The 14301-nt window shown below is 44.3% G+C and overlaps 2 protein-coding genes across 4 annotated transcripts in view; one reads left to right on the top strand and one right to left on the bottom strand.

The window, feature by feature from the left end:
* The window catches only part of ALS2CL (ALS2 C-terminal like), a 42314-nt gene extending 40511 nt beyond the window's left edge, over window positions 1-1803 (top strand). For all 3 annotated transcript variants that reach the window (XM_059838015.1, XM_059838006.1, XM_059838025.1), the window contains exon 26: window positions 157-1803. In XM_059838015.1, coding sequence (XP_059693998.1) covers window positions 157-219 — 63 coding nt within the window. In that variant the 3' untranslated portion in view covers window positions 220-1803. The remainder of the gene's footprint in view (window positions 1-156) is intronic.
* On the bottom strand, window positions 1752-14270 carry JMJD4 (jumonji domain containing 4). The gene is made up of 7 exons (XM_059838055.1): window positions 14152-14270; window positions 12104-12580; window positions 8892-9057; window positions 7570-7695; window positions 5642-5909; window positions 4430-4576; window positions 1752-3605 (listed from the first exon to the last, which is right to left on the bottom strand). The coding sequence occupies exons 2-7, from the start codon at window positions 12360-12362 to the stop codon at window positions 3294-3296; spliced, it is 1278 nt and encodes a 425-aa protein (XP_059694038.1). The 5' UTR covers window positions 12363-12580; window positions 14152-14270; the 3' UTR covers window positions 1752-3293.
* Between the last annotated feature and the right edge of the window lie 31 nt (window positions 14271-14301).

Here is a 14301-nt window from a genome sequence, read left to right on the forward strand (position 1 = left end):
CTGGGCTGGAAGAAAATCCTAATCCTTAATTCCGGACAGACTGAATTCTGTTGGAATTCTCCTTGGGATCAGCAGGGATTCCCTGCCTGCAGGAGCTTGGATTTAATCCCAGAATTCCCGAATTTTCCCCTGATTTTTGCTCTGTTCCCTCCCCAGTCGTGCTATGAACACATCCAGAGGATCCGGCTCCATCCAAAGGAAAACTCCCTCAGCTCCTGATCCGTGGGGAAAATCCAAATTTTCCCGAGTTTTCTGGACAAAGCGGGAATTTTACCCCTGGCTGCCTTTAAAGGGAAGAATTCCTCCCCAGCCGAGGTTTTCCTGATCCCAAAAACACTGGAAGGGCTGGAATTTCCATCTCTTAAGGTTTTTTTTTTTTTTTGAGTTTTATCCCCTTTTCCTGCAAATAATTCCCAGGAAAAATCTCCTTTTCCTGCTCAGGTTGGGGTTTTTCTTTTTTGCACTGGAGAATTCCCAGAAAAAGAAGGAATTTCTTTGGGAAAACCCAATTTTTAATGGGATTTCTTGGACTGGGAAAGAAAGCTCATGCGAAAACTCCGAAAAATTCCTGGAATGAGAGGAGATTTTTCCCACCACTCCTTTTCCTACTTTTCCCAACTCAGGATTTTTCCAATTCCATTTGGAAGCTGCTATTCCCAAATTTCCTGATTTTCCCATGCTCCAAGATTTTGCTTTATCCTTGGGAGACCTCAGGGGTGATCCCACACCTTGGAATTCTGGGGGGGGGCTTGGAAAAAACACGGATTTCTCCCGGATTTTGGGAAATTCCGGGAAAACAACCAGAAATGATGGAATAAAAACTCCAATCCCAGCTGGATTCGTGCCCTGCCAACCCCAGAGGTGCTTCGTGCTCCGAGCTGGAATTTCCCTTTGGAAAAGGAATATTTGGGATATTCCCAATGGATATTTGGGATGCTGTTCCCAGTATCCCAAAACAATTTAAAAAGAGCCTTAAAAAATCTTATTTTTGACAGTTTTTATCCCTTTTTTCATTTTTTTCATTTTTCCTGGGATTTTTTTTTTTCTAATCCAGGACACTAAAACTCCCCAAGCTTTTCCCAGCTGTTTTCCCCAAGTTTTCCTGATTTTCTAAATGAAGGAAAAGTGGATCCTGGATATTTTTGGAAATGGAAGAATTGGAAATCCAAAGCTTTCAAAAAATGGGATTTTCGTCATTTTTCCCTTGGGATTTCTTCATTTTTCCCAGGAATTTCTTCATTTTTCCAAGGAATGTTTTACCTTATCCAGGTGACTCTGGGAAAACAAAATCCCCCAGATTTTTTCCTCCCATTTTTCCCAAATTTTATCCTTTAAAAAAGAACACATTAATTACAAGAATTAATATATTAATGAGAGAATCCCATGGGAAGATTGCCAGGAATTTTTATTTAGATAAATTTATGGGAATTTTGAAGAAATTCCAGGATCCGATTTTTCTTGTTTTCAGGAATTTGGGGGTTTTCTAAACGAAGGGAAAGTGGATCCTTGATATTTTTGGGAACAAAAACCTGGAAGTCCAAAGCTTTAAATAAATGGGATTTTTTGTCACTTTTCCCTTGGGATTTCTTCATTTTTCCAAGGAATTTTTTACCTTATCCAGGTGACTCTGGGAAAACAAAACCCCCCAAGATTTTTCCTCCCATTTTCCCCAAATTTTATCCTTTAATAAAGACCAGATTAATTACTGTATTAACTAATTAAGAATTAATATATTAACGAGAGGATCTCACTGGAAGTTTGCCAGGAATTTTTATTTAAATAAAACTCTTGGAATTTTGAAGATTCCAGGCTCTGCGTGCTCCTTATTCCCATCTTTGTCATCTTCAAGAATCCGGGAATTTCCTAAAGGAAGGAAAAACGGCTCCTTGAGGTTATTGGGAAGGAAGAAAAAATGCAAAATTCCTGTTGGAAAAGGACATGCAAAGTGCAGGGGGGGGTAAAATTCCAAGGAATTCAAGGAAAACGAGGTGGATTTTCAGTTTGACTTCCTAAAACTTCCCAAAATTCCAAGTTTTTCTTGGCTTTGGATTCGGGAAGAATTCAAGCGAGGCCTGAAGATAACAGTGTGCAGCCATTTGTGCTTCCAGGGTTTGGATTTTTCCAAGGAAAAGCAGGAGGGGGGAGGTTCCACTGGGAATATTCTGGGTGGGAATTGTGCTGTGGAAGAGTGCAGGAGGTGCTGGATCCACAAAAAAATTCCACAAGGAATTTTTTCCCTGAGTGCCTGCTCAGAATCCTAAAAAATCTGGATTTTCCTTCAGCTGGGATGGGTTTTTTTTCCCCAAATTCCTCCAAACCACTCAGAACTTTCCTGATCTTTCCTGGAAGGAATTCTGGGCCTTGGGATGGAACATGGAATTCCTGGAGCACATTCCCATTCCTGTTTTTTATTGGGATGAGTCGAGGCAGGTTTTGCTTGGAGTTGAGTTACATTTAATCCTGAGCGTCTCGGCTTTGGAAATCCCACTTTGGAAGACACAGAATCAGCATTCCCAAATCCAGGCTCCAGCTCAGGCTTCCATGGAATTCAGCTGGAATCCCCTAAAAAAGGATGGAAAAGCTGAGCTGCACCTGGAAGTAGGAGAGGTTTTAACAAAGCTGAGCTTAAGCACAGGGAATTCGCATCATTCCGACAGCAGGTGATCCATAGGGAATTTTTTCCCCTGAGTGATGCTCAGAATCCTAAGGAAGTTTGGGATTTTCCTTTGGCTGGGATGGTTTCTTCCCTAATTCCTCCAGACCACTCAGAATTTTGGGAATGTTCTCCCTCCATCCCAAATGTTCTCCTTCCATTGTTCTTCTTCCCACTGGAGTAAAGCTCCTGTCCAAGTCCATTTCCTCCAAACCTTTGGAAAAAAGCTGGAGAAGTGGGAATTCAGAGCAGGGCCGTGTCTATGGCTGACTCCAGGTGCTGGCTCCAGCTCAGGCTTCCATGGAATCCACCAGCTGGAATCCCCTAAAAAAGGATGGAAAAGCTGAGCTACACCTGGAAGTAGGAGAGGTTTTAACAAAGCTGAGCTTAAGCACAGGGAATTCGCATCATTCCGACAGCAGGTGATCCACAGGGAATTTTTTCCCTGAGTGAGGCTCAGAATCCTAAGGAAGTTTGGGATTTTCCTTTGGCTGGGATGGTTTTTCCCTTAATTCCTCCAAACCACTCAGAACTTTGGGAACGTTCTCCCTCCTTCCATTCTCCCTCCTCCTGCTGGGAGTAAAGCTCTTGTCCAAGAGCCTCCTCCCACCCTTTGGAGAGAAGCTGGAGAAGCGGGAATTCAGAGCAGGGCGGTGTCGATGGCCGACTCCAGGTGCTGGAGCAGCGCCTCCGGAGCGGGGGACAGGGAGGTCAGGTCCAGCCTCCGGAAATCCTCGTTGGCGCTCAGCGAGCTCAGCACCTTCACCGTCCTCTTCAGGTCGAAGACGGCGTGCAGCATTCCCAGGGTGGAAATGGCGGCTCTGGAATTGTTCTGGGACGAGGATTCCTCATCCAGGCCCTTCTCCAGCACGGAAATCCGGTTCTCCGCGATGACCTTGAGGAAGTTGTAGAATTCCTTGTAGTCGATGCCCGTGCAGGATTTCATGATCAGCTAAAGGGGGAAATGGAGTGAAAGTGGGAATGACAGCAGGAAAAATCCTGGAAAAATCCCTAAAATTGGATTTAGGAGTTCTCTGCCATCATAAATAATTATGTTTAATAATATTTTCATTGGAATTGTGTCTGGATCCAAAGAGACCCGGGGTTGTTTTTCCCAAGTATTAATTGTGGGAATTTTCCCAAATATTCATTTTTGGAAGGAAATCAACCCAAGGAGAGGGAACAGCTTCCAGAAATAAATTGGAATTTAGAAAATCTTCTGGTTCATCCAGAAGATTTTGGAAGGAATTCCACCCATCCTCTTCCTCATGGAATTTTGGCTGGATTGTGGAGTTTGGTCTTCTGGGTTCTCTCCCAGTTCCAGGGATCCAGGGGCAGCCACAGCTTCTCTGGGAATTCTCTCCCAGACAAGAATTCCTTCCCTAAATCCCCATTTTTCCAATGGGAAGCCATTCCCTGTGTCCTGTCATTCCATGTTTATCCCAAATCCCACTCCAGCTTTTCCAGAGCTTCTTTAGGCTCTGGAAGGGGCTCTGAGATCTCTCCCTGGAATTTTCCCTTCTCCAGGTGAACATTCCCAGCTCTCCTGATCCTGAAGTTTTCCACCTTTCCAACCAACATTCCAACCTGACCACAGCCAACAACCAGAAGCAATTCCCAAACTTTTACAGGGAACATTCCCACACTTTTATGGGGAGCATTTCCCAACAAAACCAATCCATCCCCGAACTCCTCCTTCCTTAAAAACCATGGAAATTCCGCGGTGAGAACTCCAAGAATCCCGGAATTCTGGGATAATCCAGGACTGGGGAGTACCTGGCACTGGAGGTGCCAATCATCCATGGGATCTTTCCATTGGCTGATCTCCCTCTGGACGGCCGCCAGCTCATCCTGCAGGAAGCACCACATGACGGCCACGTTGCAGCCGTTGACCCAGTTGTGGTTGATGGAGATGGTGTCTTCCTGAGGGAAAAAGTTTGGGATAATCCATGGATAATTAGTAATTAGCCACTAATTGAGTTATTAGGGTTGATAATATGGAATGTGCCGCTCCAAAAACCTGATTCCTTCTCTAGAGACCCAAAACATCCCCAATTCCCAAAATGCTGCCGCTGACCCAGTTGTGGTTGATGGAGATGGTGTCTTCCCGAGGGAAAAGTTTGGGATGATCCATGGATAATCAGTCACTAATTGAGTTATTAGGGTTGAGAATATGGAATGTACTGCTCCAAAAACCCAATTCCTGAGCAAACCCAAAATGTCCCTAATTCCCAAAATGCAGCTGCTGAGCCAGCTGTGGCTGATGGAGATCCTTTCTTCCTGAGGGAAAAGTTTGGGATAATCCATGGATAATTAGTAATTAGCAACTAATTGAGTTATTAGGGTTGATAATATGGAATGTGCCGCTACAAAAAATCCCATCTTAAAGGATCTTAAGGATCATCCCATTCCAAGGGCAGGGACACTTCCCACTATCCAGGGTGCATGGTGCTCCAAGCTGGAATTCCTCCTTCCTGGAAAGGATTTCCATCCTGTCCTCTTCCTTTTTCCCGGGATCTTTCTCCTCCTCCTCACCCCAATTCTATGCCATGGAATTCCTGGAATGCTTTGGGTGGGAAAGAACTTTAGGGATCATCCCATTCCCACCATCCCTAGCTTCTCCAAGATGGAACTCCTCCTTCTTGGAAAGGATTTCCATTGTTTCCTATTCCTTTTTCCCAGGATCTTCCTCCTTCTCCTCACCCCAGTTCCATGCCATGGAATTCCTGGAATGGTTTGGGTGGGAAAGGACCTTAGGGCTCATCCCATTCCCACTCCCCTAGAGGGCTCCAAGCCTCATCCAAGCCATCCTTGGACACTTCCAGGGATGGAGCTTCTCCGGCAAAACCATTCCAAACCTCCCACCATCACCCAGGAGAACAGATCAACCTTTTCCCTGGAAATCCCAATTTCCATCCATCCCAACAAAACCTGTGGGATCCCCCTTCCCGATCCCAGAGCAGTTCCCAGCGGGATCCATGCCCTCACCAGGTTATGAACCTGGTGGTGCCACCCGCTGGGAATGAAGACGATCTCTCCGGCTTCCTGGAGGATTTCCAGAGGGGGCTGGCTCTGGCTGTAGCGCGGATAAATCCTCTTATCCCGAAGATCCGGAGCTGTCACGTCAAAGGGGAGGTTCCCGTGGCGATCCTTCAGGAATTCCTCCTGCCCCGCAGGATACAGGAGCCATCTCTTCCTGCCACAGACGTTGGCCGACCAGCTGTAGGAGCGGAAGACGTCGGCGTGGAACGGCGTCCTGGGAAAAATCAGGGATGGGCGGGAATCGATCCCGAAAAATTCCAACAGGGATTCGAGTCGTTGAGAGGCTGAGGGGCTGATCCCAAAATTCCTCATGGAATTTCAGCTGGATGATGGGAGTTTGGGTTATTGAAAGGCCATTACGTGGATACTGATCCTGAAATTCCTCATGGAATTTTGGTTGGATTATGGACTTTGGCTAATAGGAAGTCCATACATGGATATTGATCCCAGAATTCCTCATGGAATTTCAGTTGGATGATGGAGTTTTGGCTATTAAAAAGCCACTGTATCCATACCAATCCCAAAATTCCTTATGGAAATTTGGATGGCTTATGGAGTTTTGGCTATTAGAAGGCCATTATTTGGATACTGATCCCAAAATTCCATGAGGAATTTCAGCTGGATGATGAGGTTTTGGCTATTAAAAGGCCACTGTATCCATACTGACCCAAAAATTCCTCATGGAAATTTGGCTGGATGATGGGAGTTTTGGCTATTAATAGGGCATTGTGTGGATACTCATCCTGAAATTCCTCATGGAATTTTGGATGGATTGTGGAGTTTTGTCTATTAGAAGGCTATTACATGGATGCTGATCCCAAAATTCTGCGCGGAATTTTGGTTGGATGTGGAGTTTTGGCTATTGAAAAAATCACTGTATCTATCCTGATCCTAAAATTCCTCTTGGAAATTCAGTTGGATGATGGGGCTTTGGCTATTAAAAGGCCATTATATCCATCCTGATCCCAAAATTCCATAAGGAATTTCAGTTGGATTATGGAGTTCTGGCTATTAAAAAATCACTGTATTCATACCGATCCCAAAATTCCTCATGGAATTTTGGTGGGATTATTGGGTTTTGGTTATTAAAAGGACATTATATGGATACTGATCCCAAAATTCCCCATGGAATTTCAGTTGGATTATGGAGTTTTGGCTATTAAAAAATCACTGTATCCATACCAATCACAAAATTCCTCATGGAATTTTGGTGGGATTATGAACTTTGGCTAATAAAAGGCCACTATTTGGATACTGATCCCAAAATTCCTCATGGAATTTTGGCGGGATTATGGGGTTTTGGTTATTAAAAGCCACTGTATCTATACCAATCCCAAACTTCCTCATGGAATTTCCGTTGGATTGTGGGATTTTGGCTATTAAAAAGCCCCTGTATCCATACCAATCCTGAAATTCAGATGGATTCTGGAGTTTTGGCAATTTAAAGGCCATTAGATGGATACTGATCCCATAATTCCTGATGGAATTCCGGCTGGATAATGGAGTGTTTCATATCCTCTGTGCTTCTCCTCTTTAATTTATCCCAAAAATCCCTTAAGGGCAGGGAATTCTGATAAAACCACCCCAAATGCAACTTCAGAACCAATACTGGGCTGGAATTCTCACTTGGAATTTTCCCCTGGAAAACACCGGAGTTATCCCTGCACATTCCAAGTGGCTGATCCCAAGGGAATTTCTCCTCTAATCTCCCAGATCCTTTTTTTTTTTGTGGGTACAATTTGGGTTTTCCCTTTCCCCTCCCATCCAGAGCCAGCTGGGACACCAGGAAACCTGCCTGGTTATCCTGAGGGATGATGGGATAATTTCCTGGGATATTCAGCTGGAAAAGGGATTTTTTGGGATGAGAGCCTTACCAGGATCCCTTGGGTCCCATGTAGACGAACCGAAAATCGTCCACGGCCACGGCATCCCAATATTCGTTGAGCCAATCCGAGGAAAAATAGACGGGAGTGGTGTAAACATCCTGCTCTGGAAAAGCTCTGGAAAACACAAACGCTTGGAAAAGCAGCTTGGGAAAACGGGATCCCCCAAAGGCAGCGGGAAGAGCAAGGTGGATCCTTTAGGATGGAATTCCAGGGGTTTGGGGTGGAAGGGAGTTGAAGGAGAAGCTTATCCCAAATTTTCACTATTCCAGATTGTTTCAGGTTGGTTTTGGGCACTTCCAGGGATTTGGGGCAGCCACGGCTTCTCTGGGAATTCCATCCCAGCCCCTCCACATTCCCACAGGGAAAACTCCTTCCCAAGGTTCTTTTCCAGCTGGAGAAGGAAAGGCAGAGCTGGGGGAAGGCAACCTGAAGGAGCGGGAACATTCCCAGAAAAGCCGCTGGATACTAAAGGATCCCAAATCCAACGTGGCCATGGAATAATCCCAACTCAAATCCCAATCCAGGTCTGACTGTAGGAGCTGCTCCAGGGCCATTTTCCATAGGGAGAAAACGTGGAATGGTTTGGGTGGGAAGGGACCTTAAGGATCATCCCATTCCATGGCCAAGGACAATTCCCACTGTCCCAGGCTGCTCCAGCCTGGCCTTGGACACCTCCAGGGATCCAGGGGCAGCCACAGCTGCTCTGGGAATTCCATCCCAGCCCCTCCCCACTCTCCCAGCCTGGAATTCCTTCCCAAACTGAGTTGAAATGGATCTGGAGCTTGGAATAAAAGCTGGGAATTAGGCTGAGGGAATGACATCAGCCTGGAATATCAGGGATTTTAGGAATTCAGGGCTCTTTTTGGAGCTGGAGGCCAAGGCTTTGGAATCCCTCAGGGAATGTTGGAATTTTTTCCCTCCATGCTGATGCTGAGCTCGTCTGCTTTGCCTCAAGACTCCAACTGGAACAACTGAAAATCATGGAATCCTGGAATTTTTGGTGTTGGATGGGATCCTAAAGAACCTCCAGTTCCAACCCCGTGCCAGGGACACTTCCCACAATCCCAGGCTGCTCCAAGCCGGCTTTGGGCACTTCCAGAGATGGAGCAGCTTCTCTGGGAATTCCATCCCAACCAGGAATTCCTTCAAAAATTAAGTGGGAAACCATTCCCTGTGTCCTGTCATTCCATGCTTATCCCAAATCCCTCTCCAGCTTTTCTGGAGCCCCTTTAGGCTCTGAGGATTCCGTGGGTCCTTCCCTTCTCCCGAGGAACATTCCCAGAGCCGGAGTGTTGGGAATGAGCCCTGACCTGCTCAGGTGCCAGTCCTTGAGGTAGAGGCAGCCCCGGGAGGAGCGGTGGCCGTTCCGGATGTATTCCTGCCAATATTCCACGTATTCCTTGAAGGGCAGCTGCTCCTTGGGGTTGGAATTGTATTCCTTGACATCGCAGTTGGCAACGGGCACCACGGCTTCTCCTGGAATTACAAATCCCTCGGGAATTCTCCACGGGAATGAGGAGGATTCATCAAATCACCTCCACCTCAATCTCATCCCAGCGGAATTCCGGGTTCCAAATATTCCAAAGGAACCATCCCAATGTCCCAGAACCATCATTCCAGGGAAACAAAATCCAGGAATTACAAATCCCTTGGGAATGAGGAGGACCCATCAAATCACCTTCCTCAAACTCATCCCCACAGAATTCCAGGCTTCAGATATTCCATAGGAACCATCCCAATATTCCAGAACCAACATTCCAGGGAAACAAAATCCCGGAATTACAAATCCCTCAGGAATTTTCCCCGGGAATGAGGAGGACCCATCAAATCACCTCCCTCAAACTCATTCCTGCAGAATTCCAGGCTTCACATATTCCAAAGGAACCATCCTAATATGCCAGAACCAACATTCCAAGGGAACATCATCCAGGAATTACAAATCCCTCAAGAATTTTCCTCAGGAATGAGGAGGATTCATCAAATCCTCTTGCTCAAGCTCATCCCCATGGAATTCAGGGCTTCGAATATTCCAAAGGAATATTCTATATTCCACAACCATCTTTCCAGGGAAATACAATCTTGGAATTACAAATCTCTCAGGAATTTTCCTCAGGAATGAGAAGGACCCATCAAATCATCTCCACCTCAATCTCATCCCCGCGGAATTCCGGGTTCCAAATATTCCAAAGGAACCATCCCAATGTCCCAGAACCATCATTCCAGGGAAACAAAATCCAGGAATTAAAAAACCCTTGGGAATGAGGAGGACCCATCAAATCACCCTGTGGAATTCTGGGCTTGAAATATTACAAAGGAACCACTCCAGGGAAACACCACCCAAATCCAGAGTTGGTTATTTTAGGTGGCCTGGATTTTCCTGCTCTTTATTCCATGTGCCCCAAATTTTCCCGGTTTTCCTCTGCTGTGACCTGGATTTTCCAGTTTTCCCTTTAAAGGGAATTCTCCCCTTAGAAGCATTAGGAGGGAAGCGTTGATTAGGCCTGGAATGATTTTGGATTTGGAATGATTAAATTATCCAAGATTTTAAATGGATTTAAATAATAAATGATAAAGAAAATGGGGGAATAAATTTCACCGTGGAATGTGTAAACCAGAGCGTGAAGAAATGGGAAAAATCCATGGATTAATTTTGGACAAAAGCTTGGAATTTGGGGTTTTTTTATTGCTTTTATCCCTAAAATTCAATCCTAAAATACCGAATCCTTCAGGATTTGGAAAAAATCCCAGGATTTACCAAACTTCTGCAGGAGATGCTCAAAGCTGGGTTTCCCATGGAAAAAAAAAAATCCATGGATTAATTTAGGATAAAAGCTTGGAATTTTGGATTTTTTAAAGTGCTTTTATCCCTAAAATTCAATCCTAGAAAGCTGAATCCTTTAGGATTTGGAACAATTAAATTTTCCAAGATTTTAAGTTTAATTAAATGTCAATTTAAAAAAATTTGTGAATGAATAAATGGGAAAAAAAAAATCCATGTATTATTTTAGGAAAATCATGGCATTTGGGGTTTTTTGAGTGCTTTTATCCCTAAAATTCAGTCCTAAAATACCGAATCCTTCAGGATTTGGAAAAAATCCCAGGATTTACCAAACTTCTGCAGGAGATGCTCAAAGCTGGGTTTCCCATGGAAAAAAAAAAATCCATGGATTAATTTAGGATAAAAGCTTGGAATTTTGGATTTTTTAAAGTGCTTTTATCCCTAAAATTCAATCCTAGAAAGCTGAATCCTTTAGGATTTGGAACAATTAAATTTTCCAAGATTTTAAGTTTAATTAAATGTCAATTTAAAAAAATTTGTGAATGAATAAATGGGAAAAAAAAAATCCATGTATTATTTTAGGAAAATCTTGGCATTTGGGGTTTTTTGAGTGCTTTTATCCCTAAAATTCAGTCCTAAAATACCGAATCCTTCAGGATTTGGAAAAAATCCCAGGATTTACCAAACTTCTGCAGGAGATGCTCAAAGCTGGGTTTCCCATGGAAAAAAAAAAATCCATGGATTAATTTAGGATAAAAGCTTGGAATTTTGGATTTTTTAAAGTGCTTTTATCCCTAAAATTCAATCCTAGAAAGCTGAATCCTTTAGGATTTGGAACAATTAAATTTTCCAAGATTTTAAGTTTAATTAAATGTCAATTTAAAAAAATTTGTGAATGAATAAATGGGAAAAAAAAAATCCATGTATTATTTTAGGAAAATCTTGGCATTTGGGGTTTTTTGAGTGCTTTTATCCCTAAAATTCAGTCCTAAAATACCGAATCCTTCAGGATTTGGAAAAAATCCCAGGATTTACCAAACTTCTGCAGGAGATGCTCAAAGCTGGGTTTCCCATGGAAAAAAAAAATCCATGGATTAATTTAGGATAAAAGCTTGGAATTTTGGATTTTTTTAAGTGCTTTTATCCCTAAAATTCAATCCAAGAAAGCTGAATCCTTTAGGATTTGGAACAATTAAATTTTCCAAGATTTTAAGTGTAATTAAATGTCAATTTTAAAACATTTGTGAATGAATAAATGGGAAAAAAAAAATCCATGCATTATTTTAGGAAAATCTTGGAATTTGGGGTTTTTTGAGTGCTTTTATCCCTAAAATTCAGTCCTAAAATACCAAATCCTTCAGGATTTGGGAAAAAATCCCAGGACTTACCAAACTTCTGCAGGAGATGCTCAAAGCTGGGTTTCCCATGAAAAAAAAAAAAATCCATGGATTAATTTAGGATAAAAGCTTGGAATTTGGGTTTTTTTAGTGCTTTTATCCCTAAAATTCAATCCTAGAAAGCTGAATCCTTTAGGATTTGGAACAATTAAAATTTCCAAGATTTTAAGTTTAATTAAATGTCAATTTAAAAAAAAATTGTGAATGAATAAATGGGAAAAAAAAAAATCCATGTATTATTTTAGGAAAATCTTGGAATTTGGGGTTTTTTGGGTGCTTTTATCCCTAAAATTCAGTCCTAAAATACCAAATCCTTCAGGATTTGGGAAAAAATCCCAGGACTTACCAAAGTTCTGCAGGAGATGCTCAAAGTTGGGTTTCCCATCCCACGTCACCCAGTTTTTCCTGCTGCCCCAATCCTCGGTGAATTTGGCCGAGAAAACGCAGGGATGGTTGGGAATGAGATAATCCCGGAAAAAATCTGAATAAGAGAAGGAATCGGCTTTGTCAATGAAATCCACGTGGCCCCCGGGGAGGGCACCCGGAGAAGAATTCCCAAAATCCCGGAAAAAAGCAGTGGAACAGGCAAAGGTTGCTCTGTCCATGCAGGCTGGAAAAAATTCCTGGCTGAGCCAAGGAATTTGGAAAAATTCACCCCCAAAAAATCCCTGCTAAAAACAGGATTTGAGGCTTTAAAAGTGTGGGAAATCATGGGGAGATTGAGGGGGAAAAAGTGCTGGGATAATTTGGATTTTCCATGGATTTTGGGATAGCTGGATGTTTTTAATGGATGGTTCTTCCTCTTGTCAGAGCTGGTTCCGTCCTAAAAAAAGCAGGAAAAGAAAATTTCAGTGGGATATTCCCAAGGAATGAATGAATTGAAGGGGTGGAGGGAAAGAAATTCCTAAAATATTTGGGAATGCTCTGGGATCATCCCTTTGTTCCCAGGTCTGGCACCTCCCCCTTCCCACAGAGGTTTTCCCAAGGATTTGGAGCAACTGCAGAATAAAAATAGGGAAAAAAAGGGAAAGAAACCAAAAAAAGAGGGAAGGGGAAGGCTGAGCACAGAGGGAATAAAGCAAAGAGGATACAGGGATGGGATCTGGGAAACACTGAGGGAAAAGGGGATTTAGGGATCTCCAGGAGGGAATTCCTCCCACACAGAGCACCAAGGGAATATCGGGATCAAGGAACCTCCATGAAGGAATTTTCCCTCATGGAGCTCCAAGGGAGTATTGGAATTATGGGAATTCCATGAGGGAATTCCTCCCACAGAGGTCTCCAAGGGAACAGCAGGATTAAGGGGTAGCCATGAGGGAATTTTCCCTCACAGAGCTCCAAGAGAATATAAAAATTAAGGAACATCCATGAAGGAATTCTTCCCTCAGAGACGTCCAAGGGAACACCAGGATTAAAGAACATCCATAAGGGAATTCCGTTCACACAGATCTCCAAGGGAATGTCAGAATTATGGGACATCCATGAGGGAATTCGTCCCTCAGGGAGCTCCAAAGAAACACTGGGATTAAAGGATTTCCATAAGGGAATTCCCCCCTCACAGAGCTCCAAGGGAACACTGGGATTAGGGAACCTCCATGAGGGAATTCCTCCCTCACACATCCCCAAGGGAACACCAGGATTAAGGGAGATCCATGAGGGAATTTCTCCCTCAGAGATCTCCAAGGGAACACCAAGATTAAGGAACATCCATGGGGGAATTCCTCCCTCCCAGAGCTCCAAGGAAACACTGCAATATTGCAGTGGGAATAAAGGATTTCCATGAGGGAATTCCTCCCTCAGAAATCTCCAAGGGAAAACCGGGATTAAGGGAAATCTATGAGGGAATTTTCCTTCACAGAGCTCCAAGAGAATATTGGAATTATAAGGAAAATCATGAGGGAATTCCTTCCTCACAGAGCTTCAAGGGATATGGCAGCAGGATTAAAGGATTTCCATGAGGGAATTCCTCCCTGAGAGATCCCCAAGGGAACAACACCGGGATTAAGGAACCACCAAGTGGAAATTCCTCCCTCACATATCCCCAAGGGAATATCAGAATTATGGGATATCCATGAGGGAATTCCCCACTCAGAGATCTCCATGGGAACAACGGGATTAGGGAATCTCCATGAGGGAATTCCCCCCTCAGAGATCTCATGGAAAGACCAGGATTAGGGATTCTCCATGAGGGAATTCCCCCCTCAGAGATCTCCATGGGAACACCGGGATTAGGGAATCTCCATGAGGGAATTCCCCCCACAGCTCTTCCCGGTGTGGGGGGAGGACCCGGACACCACAGGGCGTCGCACACTTCATCCCCGCCTCGCTCTCCCGTCCCACCCGCATCGTAGCTGCCCGCAGGAACCGGGAGCACCCCGAGGGAGCCACACTCACCCCCGCTCCCCTCGGGGCAGCCCCGCGGCGCGAATGGCGGCGTCGGCGGCGACAATGAAAGGCTATGGCGGGCGCCGCCGGAACCTCTGCGTCGGGCGGGTGGGGGCCGGGGGGGAGGTGAAAAGCGGAGCGCAGCGGCGCGGAGCTCAG

Source organism: Haemorhous mexicanus, chromosome 1 (assembly GCF_027477595.1).
Source record: "Haemorhous mexicanus isolate bHaeMex1 chromosome 1, bHaeMex1.pri, whole genome shotgun sequence".
Classification (NCBI taxonomy): Eukaryota; Metazoa; Chordata; class Aves; order Passeriformes; family Fringillidae; genus Haemorhous; species Haemorhous mexicanus.

Excerpts from the sequence above, each read along its gene's own strand:
- JMJD4 (XM_059838055.1), bottom strand. The coding sequence starts at position 12,362 with ATGGACAGAGCAACCTTTGCCTGTTCCACTGCTTTTTTCCGGGATTTT. Across the intron at positions 4,577-5,641 it reads ACCACCAGGTTCATAACCTG|GAAGACACCATCTCCATCAA; the intron begins GTGAGGGCATGG and ends TTTTTCCCTCAG. Across the intron at positions 3,606-4,429 it reads ATTGGCACCTCCAGTGCCAG|CTGATCATGAAATCCTGCAC; the intron begins GTACTCCCCAGT and ends TTCCCCCTTTAG.